At 37.9% G+C, this 26,306-nt stretch overlaps 2 protein-coding genes across 4 annotated transcripts in view; one reads left to right on the forward strand and one right to left on the reverse strand.

Moving 5' to 3' along the window:
- Positions 1 to 15,219, forward strand: part of gabpa (GA binding protein transcription factor subunit alpha) — a 24,641-nt gene extending 9,422 nt beyond the window's left edge. For both annotated transcript variants that reach the window (XM_061879213.1, XM_061879212.1), the window contains 7 exons: positions 1,952 to 2,036; positions 2,127 to 2,351; positions 3,686 to 3,880; positions 4,470 to 4,526; positions 4,632 to 4,754; positions 7,618 to 7,810; positions 11,310 to 15,219. In XM_061879213.1, coding sequence (XP_061735197.1) covers positions 1,952 to 2,036; positions 2,127 to 2,351; positions 3,686 to 3,880; positions 4,470 to 4,526; positions 4,632 to 4,754; positions 7,618 to 7,810; positions 11,310 to 11,526 — 1,095 coding nt within the window. In that variant the 3' untranslated portion in view covers positions 11,527 to 15,219. The remainder of the gene's footprint in view (positions 1 to 1,951; positions 2,037 to 2,126; positions 2,352 to 3,685; positions 3,881 to 4,469; positions 4,527 to 4,631; positions 4,755 to 7,617; positions 7,811 to 11,309) is intronic.
- LOC133537998 (amyloid-beta A4 protein-like) overlaps positions 11,936 to 26,306 on the reverse strand; it is a 27,643-nt gene continuing 13,272 nt past the window's right edge. For both annotated transcript variants that reach the window (XM_061879210.1, XM_061879211.1), the window contains 9 exons: positions 26,074 to 26,232; positions 23,265 to 23,393; positions 23,078 to 23,177; positions 22,684 to 22,751; positions 22,408 to 22,543; positions 22,284 to 22,337; positions 21,066 to 21,157; positions 20,833 to 20,979; positions 11,936 to 16,880 (listed from right to left, as the gene is read on the reverse strand). In XM_061879210.1, the coding sequence (XP_061735194.1) occupies positions 16,779 to 16,880; positions 20,833 to 20,979; positions 21,066 to 21,157; positions 22,284 to 22,337; positions 22,408 to 22,543; positions 22,684 to 22,751; positions 23,078 to 23,177; positions 23,265 to 23,393; positions 26,074 to 26,232 (987 nt within the window). In that variant the 3' untranslated portion in view covers positions 11,936 to 16,778. The remainder of the gene's footprint in view (positions 16,881 to 20,832; positions 20,980 to 21,065; positions 21,158 to 22,283; positions 22,338 to 22,407; positions 22,544 to 22,683; positions 22,752 to 23,077; positions 23,178 to 23,264; positions 23,394 to 26,073; positions 26,233 to 26,306) is intronic.

Consider the following 26,306-nt stretch of genomic DNA (forward strand, 5'->3'; position numbering starts at 1 on the left):
GTCTTATTTCATAATCATTTTTTTAATTTCTTGATTATTTTAATGATTCTAATGAATGGATGGATGGAATTTACAGCTATTAAAAATTCAGTGCTGCTGGGTCACGCTCCTAATCAAAAAATGAATGAACCTATTAAGCCTTGGGTCTCTTCATTTTAATGAATCTCCTTAAAGTTAAATAACTCCTGCATTCTATCTTGTTCTATTGAGGTGTATGATAGGATTATGTGATATATACAACAAAAGTTATATACATTTAGCTGACGATGGAGCTTTTAATACTATTGTTATATTGTGATATTGCATGTTGGTGACATATTCTACCTATGTCCTGCAAACTTGACAGCGACAAGCAAACGAAGGCATCCTAAACGCACTGTAGCATTCTCGTTAGGAGCTAATGTCTCTCCACAGTGCAAAGCCACTACTAATTCAGTAATCCTTGCCTCCATGGCAGCGTATAAAATACATTTCTTAGACGTATCATTATCATTGCAGAATAGGGAGGGGAATCCAAAACTGGTTCTTTTGAGAACAGGCTCCCAGTGTTTTGATTTCTGAGGATCATTTGCCAATTTTGTTAACGATTCCCTTATCTATTCATGTGAAAGCGTGTGACGTCACCGCGCACGCAGCGGAAGCGGCACATAAGCCAGAAAATTATTCACGTGAAGGAACACATCAGGGCAACTTGCAGTACTTTCAAAGTAGATATTTAATCAAAGAGAGAGGAAATACTAGTAGAAACATTAGCACACACAGCATGTGAAAAGCTTTTAATGAGTGATGCGTTTACCATCCCGCCTGAGCCGTAAGTGAATCTCCACCAGCAGCAACGGCGGCAATGTCAACAATGTAATGCAGGTAACTAACTAACACATCTGTCATGTTTGCAACTCACTGTTAAAGTTGCTATTATGACTGTAAACATGGAATCAATATTTATCATGAAAATCGTGATAAAACCGCGCATGACTGGCAGGCTGCGCACGCCTCCTTCCTGTCTCAGTGTCTGAGAATTGTTCAAAGCAAAGACATCGTAATGAGTCAGAGGAAGTTTCCTATCCTTCCTGGAAAAAAATGAATATCTTAATTTTTTTGCAAAATAATGGTTAATGTTTATGGCTGATGGTTGAAGAATAGCACAATGCACAGTTTTATTGGCCTTGACTTGCTTGTTTTTGTCAATGTTGTCTAACGTATACTTTTACTTTTGAGTGGTCAGCTCATATAGTCTTCTAAAATGATTATTTTATGCAATATTCTGTTTATTTCTACAGTACATTATTGATTTTATTCTTATTATTTTCATTTTTTCTTTTTCTGACTAAGGAACCTTGATCTTGGCACCCGATGGAGGTTGTCGGTCTCTTAAAACCCCTACTGTTGAGTTTGTACCTTCATGTTTCTCGAAACCAAAGTTTTTGCTAATCAACTTGTTTATCTTTTTATCCAAATGAGAATAAATAAAGAACCAAATTCTTATGCAAAATCAAAAGGGAAATCAGTGAGTAGTTTTGAAATTGTTCTATTAATAATTAGATACCAAATAATGTATCTTCATTTACGGTATATCATTATTGCAGGAGGCTTTAACATGTATCTCGATATAGATGTCAAGCCATATTGCCCCTCCCTAACGCACAATTAAGAACGTTTCCTTGCAAACAAACATCTCAAAACTGTAAATCGGTTATCGTTGTTTACTTAAAAGAGCTGTTCAAAAAACTTTACTCATTCACAAACATCACATCTTAACAAGCATGTTGCGACTCACCAGTTGAGAATCACTGGTGGAAAACACCAAGCTGTCGTGCCAGGCATCCTACTTCCAGTACAGCTGCAGCCCCTTATTGGTTCGAAATTTGAAGCTTCTGATATTTGTGTGTATACCAGTAACATGAAAAACATATTTGAGGATTACACTTATCGGTCATGTTCTTCCTTCCAGCTGCACCCTGATCACAGCCTCTTCGATCAGGGCGTCAAAACAGACGGCACTGTGCAGCTCAGCTTGCAGATTATTACCAAACCAGGTGCTGACTTGATCATAATCTTCCAAGTCAAACCAATGCCATACACTCAAACTCAACATTTCCCTTTTAACCCCCCACTGTCTTGTCCAGGTGAGGAGAAGTTGAACATTTTGGAGATAGTGAAGCCGGTGGAGACAGTGGAGGTGGTGATCGACCCGGACGCCGCCGGGGAGGAAGGCTCCCTGGTGGAGGAGGGACAGCTCATCGCAGTAGAGCGGTCTGGCCTGTCCGACGAGACCTCGGAGCAGGTCACGCGCTGGGCCGCCGCACTGGAAGGCTACCGCAAAGAGCAAGTGCGACTCGGCATACCATACGGTGAGGAAAAAGGGCAGCGAAAAAAAAAGCTAGCCCATAGGTTGTATTCACCTGACGCCACGTCCGACTCATTAACTATGAGACGCTCGAAGTGGTGGGCCAGCAAGCATCTGTGTCATAGCGTTCCGGGCGGCATTTTGCCTTTCTCAAACAAAAATGCCCTATATTTGTGTTGTTTAAAGCTGTTACAACCTTTCAAATCGCGTAAGGTTAAAACTTTCTTTGGAGGTCCTTGAGAAGTAGTCAAGAAGGCCAAAAGAGTGCAAGACTTTACAAAAGAGAACGACAAAAGTGGCACGCACTGCAGTCCAAGGGAGCAGAGTCCAAGGGAGCAGAGTCAAAGAACGCGCGAGTTTGCAGTGATCACCTCATTAAAGCCTTGATCTGACCAATGTAAGTCTATAAGCACGAACTGATACTCAGATGAGAGGCGAAACGTTTTTTAAGACAAACCAAACAGTCCAGTTGTGATCGATTGAATGCCCTGAGATTTCAGTGACCTGGATGAATGAGAACACTCACAGACAACACTTTGTCAAAGGTTTGTTTGACATACTTTCAACGTTTTGTTTATCATTTAGGTAATATCTTGATATTATTCGTATTTTGTCTTGTCTGAGAGTTCGTCAAACAAATGTTTGCTACGAGTCTTTTGCAAAGCACCAACTTGGCGAGTCTAAATAAAAGAAAACAAATGTGAGCAAAACCTAAAAGAGTTAAGCTTTTATAAATGACAACAATCATAAATTAAGCTTTCAGCATATACACAATGATAACATCTATAGTTATATTTTGGTAGAGACGTGGAAAACCACGCATACTCATAATGTCACGTGCAGCAGCAACAAGGCAACAAACATGGACTAAAAGCAAAGTTAAATCATGAAAGCCAACATTACCCGAAGAAAAACGAGGCTTGATATACATTTCTCTGACCAACCACACACACATCATTTGTAGACCTCCATGCTTTTCTAAGTTTTCATCTTTTTTGTCGTGTAGAATGACGTGATACTTTGACATGTCTGGGAATGCTACCGACGACTAATCCTTAAGATCATTCGGCAAAACTTTTTTGGATAATGTATAAGGATTGATTCCATTGTGTACTTACATTTTTTCACTCGTATCTGCTTTAAAAGGTAAGATCTAGGCTCCTTGTGGGCTCCAATTGTAACACTCTGTTTGCTGCACAATAGCCGTGTTGGTTTGGTGGCCCACCACTTTGTTTACTTTTGATTAAAAGTCACATGACTGAATACAACCTATAGTGGGGAGAAGAGCTCCATTATTGTGACAAATCAATGCAACATGATGGTATTTGTTCCCGTTAGATCCGCTCCTGTGGACAGCTGACCAGGTGATCCACTGGGCCGTATGGGTTATGAAGGAATTCAGTATAGACGAGATGGAAATCGGCAGCATCCACATCCCAGGTCGTGACCTCTGCTCTTTCAACCAAGATGAATTCCTCCAGAAAGTGCCAAACGGAGAGATACTGTGGAGTCACCTCGAGCTGCTACGCAAATGTAAGCAACTATGGTTTTGATTTTTTTATAATATATCTGTCTATGTATATAGATATCCAGTAGATCTACATATAGATATAGATTTAAATATGTATGTATATGTATATATATATATATATATATATATATATATATATATATATATATATATATATATATATATATATATATATATATATATATATATATGTGTGTAGGTGTGGGAAAAAAAATCACAAGACTACTTCATCTCTACAGATCTGTTTCATGAGGGGTTCCCTCAATCATCAGGAGATGATTGAGGGAACCCCTCATGAAACAGATCTGTAGAGATGAAGTAGTCTTGTGATTTTTTTTTTTTTTTTTTTTTTCCCACACCTACATATTGCGCTCTACCACGGTATCGAGCACTATTCTCTGGATAATCCAATCAAGACATATATATATATATATATATATATATAGATAGATAGATAAATGTATATATATATATATATATATAGATAGATAGATAGATAGATAGATAGATAAATATATATGATAGATAGATAAATATATATGATTATAGGTTCTGGGACTTTTTTGCCGAGTTAACGTTTGAATTTTTCAGATGTGTTGGCGAGCCAGGACCAGTCTGGAGGGGATGCCACAGTCACAATTGATCAACGTGAGTTTTGCTGGCCAATAAAAGCTTTTTTCCCCCGAAAGCATCTCACTGCTTTGTTTGATCAGTGAACAATCTTTCCTGGCCTCACCCCCGCTCCCTCTCTAGCTGTGCAGATAATCCCGGCTCAAGTCAGCACGCCCACTGCCATTAAGGTGATGAAGCAAAACCGTGGGCCTCGAACGCCTCGCATCTCAGGAGAGGAGCGCAGCTCACCTGGCAACCGCACAGGTAGGCCCACGTCGATATCCATCTGCTGCTCTCTGTCACGTATTATTACACAAAATGGGTTGGAATGTACAGTTGAACCCTAAAGGTCAAACTCATAGGCTGGGCGATAAAACTGAAAACCGTATCACGATAAAAGTGTTTTATATTGGTTGATAGCGATAATTTTTAGGGATGTAAAAATATTAAAACTCCCAACGTACAGTATTAGTATGGTACTAAGGCAATATTGTTGCAGTAATGTTAAAAAAAATGCCTTAGTGTGGATAATTAAAATGTCTACTTATCCATCCATCCATCCATTTTCTACCGCTTATTCCCTTTGGGGTCACGGGGGGCGGTGGTTCCTATCTCAGCTACAATCGGGTGGAAGGCGGTGTACACCCTGGACAAGTCACCATCTCATTGCAGGGCCAACACAGATAGGTTGATTGGCAACGTCTACATATGTTAAGGATAATTACACTAACTGTTTGGTATCCTATTTATTACTACCAAGAGGTATTTTCAAAGTGCAAAGAACAGTGAAGGACCAGTGTTTCAAGTAACAATCAAGCGTTAAAAACTTTCAGTTTCGGTCTTTAATCTGACATTGTAAACAGACTGTCATGAAGAAAACTTCATTGGAACGCCTCACAAATTCATGTTTAGCCTAGCATACATCTTGGTTTAGCGTCAATAATCTTTTCCGGGTGAGGATTTATCAAGTGATTTCTCATGTTGCTTGTATTTCCGGACTTGTAGACAATCACGGTCTGGTAAGATATGCAAACTGTATTTGGCTTATCCGTCACGTTTTTTTCCCTTTATTTTCCTTGACTGCAAAGCCAAAATGCGTCGAAATGTCCTATTTTATATTTCCAGGACAGTCCATTTGCTTGAGTTTTCCGTTGTGCTCCTATCTGTTTGGTGTTTTCTTTTACTGAGCTGCGCTGCACGGGGGATTATGGGAAATGTGGTCTGCTTCTCGGACTGGCTCACTCAGTAGTGCCACAAAAAAGTACACGGGCGGGTGTACTCCCAGCTATCGTTTATCGTCACACGACCCGGCATAGTGAGAATTTTGAAACTGCGGTAACGCAGTATTTACAATACCGTTACATCCCTAATAATTACTGATGTTTTTTATTACCTATCAAAAATAAGGACCAAAATAAAAATATATTAAATGTAAAAATTTTTATTAAAAATATAAGCTTCCTCTGTTTTTATTAAAAATATAAGCTTCCTCTGATTATAATCCCTTCAGCTAAAAAAGGCAGAAAGTAAAAGAAATGTAAACACAACCATGGAAAACAATCAACGCAAACACAACTCTGAAATCACAATAAACACTTAACTATAACCTCTTAAAATGAAGGTGGAAAAATAAGAAAGTTGTTAAAAATGCTTAACAAAGTGTAAGAAAATAGAGTGCAAAATGTGAAAATGAAACAAAGAGAAACCTGAGAAGAATATTTTTCTGCAGGTTTAGTGCCAGGAAATTACAGCTGTACTCTAAAGCGTGAGCACTGGTAGTGTGTATTACCAGTCTTGGCAGCGACGAGCCCTTTGCATAATTTACAGACCACAGTAGTCTGACTCCAGTCTGTTATAGGAAAAAAAAGTCATACTGTCGAGGTGACTTTTCCTCTTTAATCAATAATTTCTTTGCTCTCTGCAGCACTCATTTTTAGTTTTTGTTCTCACTCCTTGCAAATAATCAATGGCGACACAACAAGATGGCGCAACTAAAAGTGATACTGTTACATGATTGGCTATTAGCGTGTCACTCTCTCTGCTCAGTGCTCACTTCCTGTTTTACTGGGTTACCAGAGAGCAAATGTCTTCCTACAAAGAAAAATAATTAGCGAACATGCTGTCAAACTAATTTTTGATGTTGATTACGTGTCACTTCCAATATATATTGATATAATTTTTTTGCCTAGCATTAAGTAATATTACAAACAACAATTATCAGTCCCAAGGACAAAATGCGGCCATTACAACATCTTTATTGAATGGACAGGCGATGTTTCTTTTGTGTCATACAAGTCTGAAAATAAGTCAGCCACTGAATAATGAAAGTAAACTAAAACTACTCACCCTTTAATGACAGGTATAAAGTATATATATATATATATATATATATATATATATATATATATATATATATATATATATACATACATACATAAGTGAGTTAACTGCTGAATAGTAATACCCAAATATTAACAACCAGGACATGTGACACATATTGTGAGTATGTGTCTGGAAGGTGAGTCTCCTCACATCCTTACACTGTACTTTGAATAGTTTTAGTGTCCTAAACAGCCAGGACAGAGACAAGTGCACCACTTTTTTTGTTCCATTTCCAGTTCAATGGCCATCATGATATTTTTGTCCGCCTTGCCATCACGAGTAACCTTTTACAGTTTATTATTTTGAAGCTTAGATCTTGCGTGATGTCCCGAAAGTTTTTCCAAGTTTTAATTCCTGGTTTATTAATTACATTTGCTTCCAGTAGTAGTAATAGTACCTACTCGGTGGCCTAGTGGTTAGAGTGTCCGCCCTGAGATTGGTAGGTTGGGAGTTCAAACCCAGACCGAGTCATACCAAAGACTACAAAAAAAATGGCACCCATTGCCTCCCTGCTTGGCACTCAGCATCAAGGGTTGGAATTGGGGGTTAAATCACCATAAATGATTCCCGGGCGCGGCACCGCTGCTGCCCACTGCTCCCCTCACTTCCCAGGGGGTGAACAAGGGAATGGGTCAAATGCAGAGGACACATTTCACCACACCTAGTGTGTGTGTGACAATCATTGGTACTTTAACTTAAGTAGTAGTAGTAGTAGTAATGTAGCAAATGTCTCTTGTGGTTCCAGGCAACAACGGTCAGATCCAGTTGTGGCAGTTCCTGCTGGAGTTGCTGACGGACAAAGACGCAAGAGACTGCATTTCCTGGGTGGGCGAGGAAGGGGAGTTCAAACTCAACCAGCCCGAGCTGGTGGCACAGAAGTGGGGCCAGCGCAAGAACAAACCCACCATGAACTACGAGAAACTTAGCAGAGCCCTCAGGTGTGTTGCAATCTTTTTGGACTAACTGCACCCCTCACATTTCAGCACACTACACTACATTATAGCTACATGATGTAAATTGGATAGATTTTTGAGTAGTCAGTGTGCAGCTTGTATAAGATCGTAGCTTTCATTTCATGCTGCGATGCGTGTACCTTATAACGCACATGCAATTACATACAATTGCTGTCCTGTAACAAGTGTTTGCTTAATGTAAAGGTAGGTATATTTAAAGTGTATATCAAATGTTTCACCATATTGTGTTAAACCTTCTTGGCCAATCGCTGGGTTGCATTTAATGTCACGTCTGTTTTTCTTCTCTGCGGCTTAATTCACACGATGGTCAAGCAACTTGAGCGTAGCATTGAAATAAGCGAGAGTGAGTGTAGAGTATGAGCAGAAAATGCCATATTGCTGTTCTGTTCTTCGGTGTTCCAGTCATTCCAATAGAGCGATCGGAAAGCGCTTTTATAGAGTCCCAAAAGAAATGGTTCATAAAGGTAATAATGTCAGGGGAAAACGAAAGTGCGTCAAAGGAATTGGCTTTTTAAAAATATCACTTTGATCATCTTGTGGGCAGCTGAGAGGCTCCAGCACCCCTGCGACCGCAAACATGGGACAAGGGGTAGAAAATGGATGGATGATCTTGTGGAATCCAATCGGACCAAGCTTGTGTCTGCAGTGATCACTTTGTAAAATGTTTGCTTGAACATTTAATTTTTGAGAGGCCTTTCTGTGATGCAATCAAGTTTATTCTCTAATATATTAGTATTTTTTGAGAGCAGAACTAAACCTAAATAAAAGACCAGAGCTCTCATTGGTCTGTGTTCTTTTGTGGATGCTATGTCTGTCGGCAGAGAGGTTAGTGCCTCTGCCTCACAATACGAAGGTCTTGAGTAGTACTGGGTTCAATCCCGGGCTCGGGATCTTTCTGTGTGGAGTTTGCATGTTCTCCCTGTGACTGCGTGGGTTCCCTCCGGGTACTCCGGCTTCCTCCCACCTCCAAAGACATGCACCTGGGGATATGTTGATTGGCAACACTAAATTGGCTCTAGTGTGTGAATGTGAGCGTAAATGTTGTCTTTCTATATGTGTTGGCCCTGCAATGAGGTGGCGACTTGTCCAGGGTGTACTCCGCCTTCCGCCCGATTGTAGCTGAGATAGGCACCAGTGCCCCCCGCCACCCCTAAGGGAATAAGCGGTAGAAAATGGATTGATGGATGGATGTCTAAAAATAACTACAAAGACCTAATAAACTAACATCATGTTAAGTCCCAGTAATAAATATTGTAATTGTTGGTTAAATCCGCTGTACTTTCGTTGTAGATTTTCATAATAGAAACTAAAAACTTAGTTGTTTTGCAGAAAAGTCAAGTGCTTTATTTGACACGGATGACCATATTACAGTGTCCTTCATACAATAATAAAGTAGATCAAAAAATCTCTTGTAGGCATCACAGCATATACTTAATCTTGATATCACTAGCAAATATTGCTGAACAACAGGGACATCTATAGCTAAATAATGAGACAAAATATGGACTTCACACCATAAGAACAACTGCAGACATGAACTGCAGATAACAAATATTTGTAACAGGAAGAATAAAATAGGATAGAATAGAAAGTACTTTATTGATCCCTAGGGGAAATTCAGCAAGTCTACCACAAACAAACTTAACCTTTTTCTCATTCGCGTCACAATCACAGCAGCACAGCACTTGTGTGAATCAAATACGTTACTTACCAATGCTCGCATAAGTCCAACATTGTCTTTCAAGAAGTAATACTTCATTTGTGAATCTCTCATGTGTAAAGACATAATGTGCCTCCAATCTTTTTCTATTTAAATCCTTGTAAGTGTCGAAGGACCTGAAGTCAAGGCAAGCAGTAACTTCTTAATGATGAATGATTTGAATCTTTAGAAAAATATTTTCTCAAGAAGAGTGTCCCCATGACGTCCCATTTTGAATATTTTTTCATGATCACTTGAAAATTTGCCTCTAAATATTTTAAAGTACGCTGAAATCTGCACTGATGCAGGTAAACAAACAGTAGCCTAATGGGACTCCAGACACCACCTGAAACCCAGAAATGCCTCTAGGTCACGTGGCTGCAATGCAGCAATAAAGCTTATTCTAAAACTGTATCAGAAAAGGGAGCCGCTAAAGTACCCAACATGCCTCGCGCTCACTTGTATCAGTTAAAGTTATGTATTTGTTGTTAAGGCTTTGTCATCGTTACCCAAATAGAATCCCGCTTCATTGTGTATCAATTTACAAGTTAACGTGCTGGTTTTTGACTCAAAGACTCATTTAGTCGATACCATATTTTACCATTTTGCAATCTATTCGCCCACAAATGATTGCCGATAAACAATACTTTTGTCAGCATTATTGAGGGAGCAAACCAAACATTGAAGTAATCATAATATGTAATAACAATATTGGCTGCTTGCATTGCAGCAGGCCCATAATAAATAATAATTAGAGATGTCCGATAATATCGGACTGCCGATATTATCGGCCGATATTTGGTTTAAAATTTAATATCGGAAATTATCGGTATCTGTATCAAAAAGTAAAATGTATGTCTTTTTAAAACGCTGTTGTACGGAGTGGTATACGGACGTAGAGAGAAGTACAGAGCGCCGATAAACCTTAAAGGCACTGCCTTTGCGTGCCCCCCTCCCACCTCAAACCCGCCCTCCCCAACACCACTCACCTCAACCTCCTCATACTCTCTCATGGAGAGCATGTCCCAAATTCAAAGCTGCTGTTTTGAGGCATGTTAAAAAAAATAATGCACTTTGTGACTTCAATAATAAATATGGCAGTGCCATGTTGGCATTTTTTTCCATAATTTGAGTTGATTTATTTTGGAAAACCTTGTTACATTTTTAAATGCATTCAGCGGGGCATCACAACCAAAATTAGGCATAATGTGTAAATTTCAAAACTGTATACATCGGTATCGGTTGTTATTGGAATCGATAATTAAGAGTTGGACAATACCGGATATCAGCAAAAAAGCCATTATCGGACATCTCTAATAATAATACAAGTATTCGCAAGCAACTTTTATTACAGTAATAACTACTTAAGTATTTTTTTTACCACTGTAATTGGAAGGTATAAACAAACATAAAAATAAAATGAACTGTCACTCTCTTTTGGCAAAAAATTGTCCTTGAGTATCTTGAAATGCCGTTTTTTTTTCCACAGTTGGAAAAACCTATTTTTTTCTTTTTTGCTACTGCAATCACTTTCCAAAATTTGTAGTGTGGGCTCATATGACTAGTGTTCACTCCCTTCATCTCATTTTCCTATTGAATAAACGCGTTCCTTTGCTGGGAGCGACGCAGAGTGAACCCCTCTTCTATTCTGTATTAAAGCGAGAGGAGGAGGAGAAAACAAACACACACAGACACGGCAATACATGGATGCATGCAAAGTTCTGGTAGTCTTCATTTATCGTTGGCTTTGACATGTTCCCGCAGGTATTACTACGACGGCGACATGATCAGCAAGGTGCAAGGCAAGCGCTTCGTCTACAAATTTGTGTGCGACCTGAGGACTCTGATCGGCTACAGCGCCGCCGAGCTCAACGGCCTGGTGACAGAATGCGAGCAGAAGAAAATGTCACGGATGCAGATGCACCACCAGCCCATCACCACGGTGACGCTGGCCACCACCACTCTGGACAAGGACAGTTGAAGGCCGTGTACAAACTCTCCTCTGAACTCTTTACCTTCTGACACGCCAAGTTTGTTACAGGTTTTTAAACCTGAAGAGGGTAAAATGTCCGCCTGTGATTCACGGAGAAACGAATGCTTGAATGTGACTGAACTCATGTTAACCCGTCTTCCTCGTCCGTAGCGTACAACAGCCCCACTGTACATAAACCCACGCTTCATGTTTTTGATAGCCGCGATGGCATGTGTATTTTCATATTTTTTCCTTTTATAGAAATACCCTTTTTGTATTTTTATTTTAGTCCATGTTCCCTACATTTTTGGATCCTTTTTTTTTAGAAATAAAGAAAAATGTCCACAAGGAGGGAATAAAGTGGCAAGCATTTTTTTCTGAACTGTATGTTATTAATTCACACCATCTGCCAGGTATATACATTCAAAATTTTATTCATGATATTGTAGAAGTAGAAACTTTTTTTTAAAGCAAATTTCATTTGACTACACAGCGAAATGAGGGAAATATATATATATATTTTCTTGAATGAAACATTTACCTGAATAAGAGCTTTAATTGACATGTCAATGTGGTGATATGATATGTGTGTTGTAGTCATACACTGAAGACAGAGGGGACAAGATGATGGACGCTTGCTTACTTACAATGGGATGAAGAAACAAAAACGTAGAAAGGGGGAAATTAAGAAAAAAAAAATCCTAATTCAGTGGAACTTCCAAAGCTAGGCGATAACCACAGAATGAGAAAATCAACATGATCAATACAATCACATCATTGGCTTGAAGGAACTGAAAACACAGGTTGCCTTATCTTCAATGTCTGAAGAATAAACATTGCAAACCAACAGATGAGTCGTCTTCTCAATATTACAACTGTCGACTATTTATATATATATTTTTAAAGTATTGCAATCTTCCAGTTATTTAGGAAAGAAGTCTTGAAAAGACATGTCCAATATTCAAGGTTGTCTTATAGCTGGGTCTATAATTAATGTGATGAAATATTCCATGCAGCTTGGAAGCACAATGGCCAACTTGCATGATAATTGTCCATAAGGGAGTATTTATTTGACCGTGCTTAGTTTTACTATGCAATGGTTCACTTATTTTTGCACTACAATGACATTTATTTTCATGACCAGTTTGACCCTGGAACTGACAATTAGGTTTGATGGGGGAGGAAAAAAAATTCTCAAAATTGGTTGATTTCTTTGGAGGTTCCACTGTTGTACTGAATGATGATAAAAGATGGGAAAAGGGCCACTGAGACCCCAACAATCAATAACAGCAAATGGAAAGATTGATCTGTAAGGATTTTCTCAATTTAGTCCCCCTCCATTGGCCCAAAATGTATTTTTCCAACATTACAACGAACCATTTTTTTTGGTGATGTTTCTCCCCCCCCCTCCCCCCCTCCCACACACACACAAAAAAAAGACAGGAGTGCATAAAACGCAAACAGTATAACACAATCATCTTCCTTTCGGATACTAATACAACGTCATATATTACATAGAGTATTTGTATTCTTTGCCCATGCAGCTAAAGCAACAGTGAAGCATGGAGATCTTTTAAGAAATTAAAAATAAAAGAGCGGTTTAAAGCGAGTATTTTTCTTCCTTCATATCACGCGAGGTCACAAAGAAGACACTAGAAATGTACAATCCTGACAAAATGTCCTAGACAGGGGGGTCCAAAGTGCAGACCATTTTTCGTGCTTTGCTTGTTGGCCCTCAGCACATTTGTAAAAGAAAATACAATGATTTAAACTATCAAGGAGTTATGTTACTAGATATAGCGCAAATTTTCTTTGTTACCTTATTTTGACGATGATGTGATTTTATGCAGAATGCTGGCGCCAGCAACTCATTCAGTAACTACAATATGGAATGTCGGAAGGAATTGCATGTAAATGCTAAAAAGCCCAACATGGATTGGTAGCACGGTGGCCAGATAGCAACATTTGACAAAATATACCACACTAAATCGCCTATCAGCAAAACAAGCGAAAAAATTTAGGATTCCAACATTAGCGTGCCAACAGTTAGCATCCATCAAGCACCGAATTATATGACTCCTAGGCAAATGTATGCAAAATTGGCTTTAAAAAAACTAACATGCTACCAGTTAGCATGTGTCAAAAATCAAATTATGACTCTCAGATGTATAACTGAAATTTTCTGGAAAAAAGCTAACATGTTCATTTTATCATTCTAACAGTTAGCATGTGTCTAGTAATACATTGTATGACTGATGTGTGTGCCTGCAAAATTAAACTAACTTGCTAACAGTTAGCATGTGTCAAATATCAAATTATGACTATCAGATGTAAAATTGTGAAGTTTTCTGGAAAAAACTAACATGCTCATTTTAAGCAGTTTATTTAACAGTTAGCATGTGTCAAGTATTAAAATATATGACTGATATGCGTGCCTGCAGAATTAACTAAAAATGCTAACAGCGTGTGTCAAATATCAAATTATGACTCTGAGATGTGTAACTGAAATATGCTGGAAAAAAGCTAACATGTTCATTTTAGCATTCTAACAGACAACATGTGTCAAGTATTAAATTATATAACTGATATGTGTGCCTGCAAAATTACCTGAAAAAGCTAATATGCTAACAGTTAGCATGTGTCAAATATCAACTTAGAACGCTGGGATCTATCCATCCATCCATTTCCTACCGCTTATTCCCTTTCGGGGTCGCGGGGGGCGCTGGCGCCTATCTCAGCTACAATCGGGCGGAAGGCGGGGTACACCCTGGACAAGTCGCCACCTCATCGCAGGGCCAACACAGATAGACAGACAACATTCACACTCACATTCACACACTAGGGCCAATTTAGTGTTGCCAATCAACCTATCCCCAGGTGCATGTCTTTGGAAGTGGCTGGGATCTATAACTGTGAAATTTGCTGGGAAAAAAGCAAACCTGCTCATTCTAGCATTCTAACAGTTAGCATGTGTCGAGTATTAAATTATATGACTGATGTGTGTGCCTGAAAAATTAACTGAAATAGCAAACATGCTAACAGTTAACATGCATCAAGTACCAAAAAGTCTATGACTCTTTTGAGGTGTCTACCAGCAAAAAATAGCTATACAAGTTAGCTTGCTAACTTTAACGTGTTTGGAATTAGCGGAAAATGTTGGTCTCTTATCAATATGAATTGGTTGAAAAATGTAGGAGGAAAAAACCCGTCAAAGAAAAGCTGGAATAAGAAAAATAATACCGACATTAGGGCGGTGGTGCGGAATTTTGATGCTTGTCAACATTGACACAAAATATCAGGTTGTCAATAGATACATCGGTTTTCAGCGATAATTTTCACCGAAAATATATCCTGGTTTTAGTACAGTTAAACCCGCATTGACGAGCCGCTTGTTTTAACTGAGTACAGCTGCAAAATAGGCCACTACAGAGCCCCCCCAAAAAAAGTTGCGGTTTAATTAAAGTCAACAAGAGACCGTGTTTTCACATTGTCTGTGAACGCACCACACTGTTACGTAAGTCTAGCTATACAATCCAAGGGCTTCTTCATTCCTGTCAAGAGTCCTTAGTGAAAAGGTCAAAGTGATGTTAAATGCTTAAATTCTTCATTTCGTTCGTTATTCATATGCATTTTGTAGTGTTTTCCGTGTGTAAATTGATGATAATTCTTTTGAAAAAGTCTTGCCCGTGTGTAATATAATCATTATTCTTTTGAAAAAGTATTGTCTGTGTGTAAAATAATAATTTTTCATTTGAAAAAGTCTTGTCCGTCTGTAAAATGATTATTAATCTTTTGAACAAGTATTTTTCTGTGTGTAAATTCATAATTTTTATTTTGAAAAAGTCTTGTCGGTGTGTAAATTGATAATTATTATTTTGAAAGTCTAGTCCGTGTGTAAAATGATCATTATTCTTTTGAAAAGGTATTGTCTTTGTGTAAATTAATAATTATTCTTTTGAAAAAGTCTTGTCCGTGTGTAAAATAATAATTTTTCTTTTGAAAAAGTCTTATCCGTTTGTAAATTGATCATTTTTATTTTGAAAAAGTCTTGTCCGTGTGTAAAATGATCATTATTCTTTTTAAAAACTATTGTCCGTGTGTAAATTAATAATTATTCTTTTGAAAAAGTCTTGTCCGTGTGTAAAATGATCATTTTTATTTTGAAAAAGTCTTGTCCATGTTTAAAGTGATAATTTTTATTTAGAAAAAGTCTTGTCAGTGGATAAATTAATCATTTTTATTTTGAAAAAGTCTTGTCCGTCTGTAAATTAATAATTATTCTTCTGAAAAAGTCGTGTCCGTGTGTAAAATGATCATTATTCTTTTGAAAAAGTCTTGTCCGTGTGTAAAATGATCATTATTCTTTCAAGAAAGTCTTGTCCGTGTGTAAATTGATCATTTATATTTTGAAAAAGTCTTGTTCGTGTGTAATGTGATCATTATTATTTTGAAAAAGTCTTGCAAGTGTGTAAATTAATAATTATTATTTAGAAAAAGTCTTGTCTGTGTGTAAATTCCTAGTTATTCTTTTGAAAAAGTCATGTCCGTGTGTAAAATGTTAATTTTTCTTTTGAACAAGTACCGTCCGTGTGTAAATTCATAATTATTCTTTTGAAAAAGTGTTGTCCGTGTGTAAAATGATCATTGTTCTTTTGAAAAAGTCTTGTGTTTGGGTGTCTAAAACAGATTTCCTATGTAAGAAATAGCTTGGCTTTTCATACAACAGTGTCCAGGAACAGCCTGATAATGAAACCCGAGGTAGCAGCACTTCAGTTCATCACAACGTTGGACGCCCCTGATCTCAGAGTTCTTGTATGCTAACTGTATCCGCCATGCACGACATCGACTTTACAGCTAATCGCCTTCTTCGTATGTTACACTTGAAAAAAACCCCGCCAGTATTCATTCTTATGTTTGTTTTTCTTTAGTTTTTTAACAATGTTGAAATATTTAGCGGATAGTGCTGTAATGACACGATTTTCTTCATATATTTCTTTCTCTATGTATATATATCTATAGTCAGTCAAGGAGTTGTGCAAGGGTTCAGGTGTGGCTAAGATGTGCAGGTGACGCGGAGTAACCCTTGTCTGCCGAAATTAGTGTTAGTATACGTTGTGCAACTGGGGGATCCGCACGGCTCTGTCCCGCAGCTCCTTCACTTTAAAACCACGGCGATTCATCCAGGTCAAACGTTTGAAAACAAACAGAAGGGTGGAGAGAAGCAAGACGGGAACAGAGCCTGCGGGGTGGTTGGTTTTTGTTTAGTTGTGGATCTGCTCGAAGAATTTGTAGGTGGGGTTCTCGTAGCCGTTCTGCTGCATCTTGGCCAGGTGACGCTCCTCTGGGGTGACCGCCGCATCCACCTAAAAGAACACACGCTTAATGGCGGTAAGGCAGCAAACCTCCCCTGAGAAAAACACACTTGGGATCCTTGAGGAAAAGCAATTCAAATCACATAAAAATCTGTAACTGTTCTATTAATTTATGCAATATTATTTCACATTTGTAAGTCATTCTATGTCATGTTTCTAAATCGTTATTCGTCATAATCAATTTAATTTTATTCCACAAGCAGTTACATTCATTCTTATTTTATTCGACACGCTCTGTTATTTTTGGAGCAGATTTTTTATAAAGAAAAAATGATCAATTAGAATAATACATATTGTAGTATATAAAGAACATACACACCCTTTATTTATTGAATCAAAAATATTAAAATTCAACAACTTGGTGCATTTGCAAACAGCTAAAATGATTTACAAAGCAAACTAAATAACCTGCTAGCCAAGAATGTGCAACAATTCTTCTCAACAAAAGAGGATAAATATAACCTTGGAGGAAAAACATTTGTATGCACGTACAACACTTAAGACCTTTAGTATATCTGTATGTGGAATTAAATTATGGAATGGATTACACAAACAAAGCACTAATATTATTCCGTTAAAGAGACTGTTCAAACTACAAGTGTTCACTAAGTACAAAGAACAACAATTATGGTAAACATGTTGAACCTTTAATATATATATATATATATATATATATATATATATATATATATATACATATACATATGTATACATATATATACACATATATATATATATACATACATATATATACACACATATATATATATATATATATATATATATATCAATCAATCAATCAATGTTTACTTATATAGCCCTAAATCACTAGTGTCTCAAAGGGCTGCACAAACCACTACGACATCCTCGGTAGGCCCACATAAGGGCAAGGAAAACTCACACCCTGTGGGACATCGGTGACAATGATGACTATGAGAACCTTGGAGAGGTGGAAAGTATATATATATATATATATATATATTGGGGTGGGCAAATTAATGCGTTAATTACGAGTTAACTCATCAATCTATTAACGCCGACAATTATTTTATCGCACATTTGCGTATGTTGTTTACATGCTTTTATTTTGTCAACGCCTTTTCTTAACAAGATGGCGTCGCACGGATGGGCTTCGGCGTCGAGGGGCTCTTGGTAAAGATGGAACACTTGGCAAAAATACCGGACAATTCTGCAAATTTCATGGCTGGCTTACAGCGTGGTCACTCCGGGATCACTTACGACCGCCAGACAATTCTGCATGTGGATAGATCGGGCCGTTTTGGACTGAATAACGCGTGCTTGCTAGACCGGCTAGCTAGCATGGGAATACTTTGCCGGCTACATGCGGCGGCCTGTGAAGCAGCGGAGTATATGTGTTGTCTGTCTATTTATGAATAATGCAGACGAGGAGTGTTAGCTGAGTTCTTAATGTTTGCTTTCAGAGCGTGCATATCACAACATACAAGATGCCGTCATGGCGACACAACCTATACCGGGCTACCGCACATGCTCGTCACTCCTGTTGCATGCTGGGTAGGGTAGTTCTTTTTTTCCATGGCTCATAACATCACAATATAGTACCATGTATATGATGCGTTCAGTTTATCAAAGCACCAAGCAAAAAATCGGAAAATTCCCATCATATCAATTCCTAGATATGGTCATAATTATTTTAAGTGCACTACGCAGAATAAACACAACATTATTAATATTGCTACTACGGATAATTTAATCAAAAATTCCCTAAAACAGCCCACTACCTATAATGTAGGTTTTTTAAACATAAGATCCCTGATAAAAAAAAATGTTTCTGCTTTTACCTCAGAAATTGCCTGTTCAGATGTTATGATTGTGGCTCAGACATTTGTATGTAGATTATATTTATTTTCCATAACAAACAGGATAACTTAAATACCCTGGCAGTGGCAATAAGCTTAAATGTTTGTATTTACATTTTTGGAGTTGATTTTCATAAAAAATGCTATTTAACTGCTACTGTTTAACAAGGACTGATTTAAATTGTGTTTGCACAACAAATGTTTTGGTGCTTTTGTTCATGTGGGAGAATATTCCAATAAAGGTGCACTACTCACTACTTTTGAATTCATTATTGGGCTTTGCGTATACAATGCAGTTAATCGCGATTAATCGGAGAAATAGTGCGATTAACTTCAATTACAATTTTTTATCGTTGCCCAGCCCTAATATATATATATGTATATATATATATATATATATATATATGTGTCTTGATTGGATTATCCAGAGAATAGTGCTCGATACCGTGGTAGAGCGCAATATGTATGTGTGGGAAAAATCACAAGACTACTTCATCTCTACAGAACTGTTTCATGAGGGGTTCCCTCAATCATCAGGAGATTTCAAATCTCCTGAGATTTCAAATCTCCTGATGATTGAGGGAACCCCTCATGAAACAGTTCTGTAGAGATGAAGTAGTCTTGTGATTTTTCCCACACATATATATATATATATATATATACACATACATACATACATACATATATATATACACACACACACATACATACTGTATATATACACATATATATATACACACATATATGTATATATATATATATATATATATATATATATATATTATGTTTGTATTTAATATTTGTTTACTTACTTATGGTATATTCATGTATTTATTATTTATTTATTGACTGTTCTGTCACAAAAAGAAAACACGGGAATGGGACAAAACTGTAACGAAAGAACTGGACATATGTGAGGCATTACATTGTAAGTGCACTTTTGAACATATTTTACTTTGATATAGGAAAAGTTCTTTTGAGATATCTTTTTTCTGTGTTTGTCCGCGCCACAAACATTCACACACCAATGTGGGAATAAAATAGGTGAAGTGTCTTGCCCGAGGACGCAAAGGCAGTGACTTGGATGGCCTAAACCGGAATTTGTACGAAGAGCCCTCCAGGTTCTGGACGCCGTCCCTAATGCCATCAGTATTGACTCAGGCAAAAATACTGACAACTAAAATGGCTAAATGATAAATTTTCATTAGTATTCTATAATATTCTGAAAATATGACAATATGACACATTTTGCTTTTCACAGCTGATGGCACGGCTTCAATTCCCAGGCATCAGAGGTAAAAATTAAACCAAAAGCATTAATGCGAATGGCTTGCTGTGGCGACTTCTGACAGGGAAAAGCCAAAATTGGCGGTAAAAAAGTCATACAAATATTACATATTTTGTTCTATTTGTCTCCAAAAATATTGAAAATTTTTTTACTCAATGCTATTTTTTATTAAATACTTTTTTTTCCTCTTAATATTATGTCTTTATTTCAAGACAGTTCTAATTTGATTTCTAGTCTATAAGCAGCATTTTTTTTTAAACACTCAATACCAGTGTTGCGGATAATTTATGGATTTTCCAGGTTCACAAGCCGATAATAATCTTAAATCTTCTCACATCAGATCAATGAAATTGTTCACATTTAGCATCTTATGGACTCACCCTCATCATGGGGGAGACGCAAAAAATGCACACCACGCAGCCCTAAAGCCAAAGACGGAGAAGGGCGAAGACTTTTACGAGGCAACTGTAAGCCAAGCAATGTCTGTGTTAAATTTGTAATTGAACACAAGTTCCTAATACTATATTAATATTTTATATTTCAATGTGTACTCCAGCGATTTATAGGCTTGTGCTGCCAATTTATGTACAAAAATGAGGTGGGTTCTGCTTACATTTAGGTGTGCTCAATAGCCTAAAAACTGTGGTAACATTTTTCATAATAATCTGACTATTTATTTCTAATATAATTTTGTTTATACGATAAACTGAGCTCCATCCGTGTGGCTTTAATCTGCTCAGTGCCACACTGGCATGGAAAAAGGAGTTCAGAACATTTCACTGTTTGATAAAAATGGGTATTTGTGGTGTTCCTTTACCTCGATGACGCCGTGATGAATTGAAGTGTATTGCTTCTTCCTCAGCATCACCAGGGTGATGACAATGACGGTCGCTATGACAACACCTCCCACCATCAGCCCGATGATGGCACCTTTATTGGAGCCCACATCCTCAGCAAAAAATACCTGATATTCAGAAAATTTAATAAATAAATTCTTAGGTTTACACAAATCTAATGATCTTCCTGTGAAGTAGTGTAAGGTTTACTGACCAGTTTTTGATGGTGGACTTCATAGCCAGCACTTTGCCTCTCCTTGGTCTCCAGTCGCACTTGGGGCATCTCTTCTGGCTTTAGAGCAGACCCTTTAAAAAATAAAAAATAGTGTGATAATAACCATATAACAGGAAATTTGAACTTATTGCCACATGGAAACATTTTAGAATTCCGAAATCAGACACTAAATAAATACACTTGTAAAATACACCAGTGGTTCTTTTATTAATATGCAGACATATATATATATATATATATATATATATATATATATATATATATATACACACATGTGTGTGTATGTACACACACACACACACACACACATAAACATTTATCCACACATACATATATACATATAAATATCCATCCTTCCATCATTTTCTACCGCTTGTCCCTTTCGGGGGGGGGGGGAGAGAGAAGGTGGAGTACACCCTGGACAAGTCGCCACGGGGGGGTCAAAGGTACATATATAAATATATATATATACACACATATAAACATATAAATCAATATATACACACATATATATATACCCATATTTACATACATACACACACATCGATTTATACATATATAAACAAATAAACACTTATGTACACATTCTTATATAAACATACATACATACATCTTCATTCATATATATATATATATATATACATACAAATATATTCATATACATACATGTGTGTATATATATACATATATATATATGTATATATATATACATGTATATATATACATATATATACAGATATATATATGTATATATAAATACATGTATACATGTATGTATGTATATATATATATATACACACACACACACACACACACACACACACACACACACACACACACACACACACATATATATATACACATACACACATATATGTATACATTTAATAAATATATACACACATAGATGCACTACGAAGCACTTATTTTAGCAATACCCCAAAAAAAGGCCACTAGGTGGCAGTATTACGCTACAAACACGGGTGAGCCGTTTTACATAATTGTAGTTGTCTTATCTTCTTTTTACACTTTTATGGGAGTTCTAAATGCTAAATAAAATGTTCAGTTAGCTATAATAGGGGTCATGGTGGGGGCAGTTTGACACTGGAACAGATTTATCTACTTTACAAAATTTACAATTAGATTTCTTTGTTTTACATGTTGAACTTTAGATGTTGGTGAACTTGTAATACTTACCAGGGTGTGTGGGTAGTCCTCTATCTGGAACTGGGCGAGCATCGACAGGCTCAACTGTGAAGAAATGTAAACAATTTATAATGACTGATCAGTCTTTTAAAGTGTTTTTGGGGGTGTGCCTTACCGTGGTTCTCAGTGTTGGGCTGGTTGAAGCTCTCAGGGTGGATGAAGCCCAGCCTGTCGAGGCCTGGGTCCATAGGAGCGAAGCTGTAGGCCTGGTCTGGCATGAGGGCGTCGTTCCCGTAGCTCATCCTGTCCACCTTGTTCACGTTAAGATAGAGAAAGGACCTGTTAACTCCACGTGTGCTGAGTCAGATCACAGTGTGTGTGATCCTGTATTTACACGTTCATTTAGTGGGGGCGGGTGAGAGAAAAAGTGGGTGGCTACGACCCGACTCACCCTGGTGTCACTCTGCAAGGAAGAGACCTGCTGAGACAGCTCGGATTGGACTCTCTGCACGATGACAGCTAGGATAGATATGCAGCTTTAATGCTCGTATTTAACATATGAAATAATTAGGACACCCTGTGGGGTAAATGGCATTAGTGGCTCCCCCAGTGGGTGCACGTGAGTACATATTAATTAAGCAAATTTGCTCTGATGGTCAGTTCGTCACAAATAATAAACCGTTTTCCTTTATTTATAGCCTATGTTGGTTACTTCACAGGCCACTTTCTGGTTGGCAATGAATAATGTGACGATACATTGCGCTATTATTTTTCATCGTGGTATATTTTTTAGCAGTCCCTTTTATGCAAGATGTTTTTTGTAAAGATGATGTTGAAAAACTTACAGACTTGGTTGTGTATCTCGTTGGCCACAGCGGGCACTTTGTAGAGCAAACCCAGGGACTGGTTCATCCTCTCGTCAATCACACGCAGGTGGGTCAAAACCTGCAGAAGGCGAACAAAAGTTAACATGCTTTTTTTTTTTTAAATGTTTCTCTTTTTTTTCTTTTTTTTAATCATTAGGCAGCATACCTGAGGCCGAATCTGCGCAGCCTTCTTGGGGTCAACCGTTCGGACGTGCTCGTAATGTTTGACTGTGTGCTGACGGTCCTTCTGCTCGGCCCGGACGTACTTCTTCAGCAGGCTCAGCACCTGACGAGGCTGGTGAGGTAAAAGTTGGACTTTAACATTTGAACAAAACAATATGCACTGTAAAATGCTGTAACCATTAGGAAGCGGGCAACAATTGGAGGGGTGCTGTAATTCATGCAGCATTTCTTATGAAGAGTGGAATACAATTTACGAACCCCTCATTGTACGCACTTTTTGATGTACGAGCCACAGACCGAATGAAAATACGCTTTGGTGTACAAACCTTTTCTCTGTGTACGAACAATTTATCCACCCATTGTGTGTCCTGCGGCAGACATTGTGGGCGGGCTGATCGAGCTCCCATCCTCATTCAGTCAGCAGTGCTGCTATTAGCTATTGTGTTACCTTTTGTTTTTTTTGACTGTTTTTAGCTATTTTACATAATTTTTTGGTTTGCCAACTCTTATTGCCCTGCATTAGAAAAGTGCTCTTTTTGCTGGCGCCTTAAAAAAAAAAATAATTAAAATACAAACTACGCACATTGTAAATAATTATTCCCAAATATGTTTTGATATCTGACAGGGCATTTATTTGAGTTCTTTTTAGAATTCTTCCCCTATCTGCTAAGATGCTGACATCCCAGGGCTCACGTGGCCCCGCCCCCCATTTCTCTCCTTCTGATGCAGTACTGGTCTACTCTTTTGCTCAGGAAATCCTGTTTGTGTCCTTCTTTCCTGGCGTCTTCCCGGTCCCATTTTGTTTGTTTTTGCTACTGCAGCAATCAAGTCGCTCAACAAGGCTCCGTCCGCAGCAGTCGGAGCGTGGGCTCATTAATGGAGCGCCGTGAGTTTCTTTTTCCGTGATCCAAACAAATAACGGAACATAGATGGATGGACATGAAGACGACAGAAAACTTATCTCTGCTAAAAATCCAAACTTTGTGTAAATATCTTGAAAAATAAGAGACCTTTTTTCTTCAGGTAAGGAAGAGCAGGCAGCGGATCACACATTTGTATACTTTTTGTAACATACAGGAAGAAATGATGACAGCCTGCTTGAAAAATTTCTCAACTATAATTCTCAAGGCATTCAATCAATGCTACTAGTCAGACGTAGTCTGACCAATCTAAGTCAAAAAGCACAAACTTATAAAGCCTACATGAGTGAGAGGCGAAACTTCTTCTAAGACAAACCGAACAGTGCAGGTGCGATCAATTGAATGCCCTTAGAATACAATGACCTGGATGAATGAGAATATCCACAGACACATCACAACTATAAACTACGTGATGGAGCCCAGATTGTTTTATTTTAAAATGTTCACATTATATTAGGGCTCCTCATGAGGTATGTAATAAACCCAAAAATGTCTATAGAATTGTGAGTGGATAGCGAGTTCTTGTGATGTGGAGAACTTTTGTTCAAGTCCAGGCCATGAATTTTGTTTTTATTGGTTTGAAAAATCCCATATGTTTTGCTAATTTCCCAGGAGATTTCCTATAGTTTGAAATGCAAATGTTGATGCTCTTCTGGCTTGCAGTATTAGACACACGTTATAAAGGTGTTTGTAAACTCCACTGACGCTGTTTGGTGCTAAATTACCAAAACATTAGTGCTGCATAAAACAATATATCGCTACTGGTTCGCCAGTGCCTAATTTTTTTATTTGTGTACAACTTAAAGCCTTGTGCAGCTTTTTACCAACGAATACTAGCATTGTTTAGCTAACTTTTACTGAAAATGAATATCGGCTCAAACTATTGGTTATCGGCCTCCTTGACTATTACGGTAGTAACCTGTATCGGCCCTGAAAAAAACTTACCGGCCGATCGTAATTCTAAGTGTGCAAACTTTTACTAAAATATAGACTGTTGTCGAGGCTGGAACCCATTATTCATATTTAATATGTTTCTTATGGAGAAATCTTTCTTTTTCAGAAATAAGTCTTGTTTTTCCCTAAAAGTTAGGAAACATCATAACTCATCCACATTTATTCCATTACTTGATTATGGAGACTGGCTTTTTATGAATGCACCTGGCACTTACTTGAAAAACATACACCGTATATCACTGTGCCTTAAGTTTTATTACTGGTTGTGGAAATCTTGTCCACCACTGCACTTTGTATGCAAAGGTAAACTGTCTATCTTTAACTGCCCGAAGACTTTCTCGATGGATAGTTTTTATATATATAAATGTATTATTGGACTTGTCCACACCTATGTGTGTTCCTTTGTGTGTAGAGACTCCAGTCGTTACAGCCTACACTCAGGATGTCCTCCAAATGTCAATTCCTAAACCCAACACAGAACTTGGTAAAAAAAAAAAAATCCTTCAGATATGCTGGTCCTTGGTCATGGAATGACATCCAGAAAGATCTGAGGCTACCAGAATTGATCACTTTGGGGGAATTTAAGTCCATTTAAAAAAATCGAGAATCTAGTTCTCTTGGGCAATGTACTTGCTTTGACCTGTTGTGGTATGACTGCTGTTGTTCTGTTGTATTGTCTTGTTGTAATTATTATTGTAACTTTGTTTGTGCCGCCCTCTTTGTCAGGTCGCATTTGAAAAAGAGATTTTAATCTCAATGAGTCTTTACCTGGTTAAATAAAGAATATTGAATTGAAATGTGCTTCAATATACAAACGTTTCAAAGTTGATGAAATCAATGTTCCACTGCATTAGTGTGGTTGTGGTTTGCAATAGTGTGGAACTGCAGTGCGACAAGTGTGTGTGTGTGTGTGTATACCCGTGGAGGGTTTCCCTGCAGTGCGCTGAGGTAATTTTCCAGAGCCATGCGTCGGCGGCTGTTGACCAGAGCTTCCACGCGGGCCATGTGGGTCTCCACCAGCTGCTGCCTCTCTCCGGCAGCCTCGTGCTCCAGAGCCTCCACCTTATCCTGGAAGTGCTGCCGTTCCATACATGGAAACATTGTCTGCTGTGGTGACACTTTATCTGAAAACATGACAGTAGTTTTTGCTT

Source organism: Nerophis ophidion, linkage group LG19 (assembly GCF_033978795.1).
Source record: "Nerophis ophidion isolate RoL-2023_Sa linkage group LG19, RoL_Noph_v1.0, whole genome shotgun sequence".
Taxonomy (NCBI): domain Eukaryota; kingdom Metazoa; phylum Chordata; class Actinopteri; order Syngnathiformes; family Syngnathidae; genus Nerophis; species Nerophis ophidion.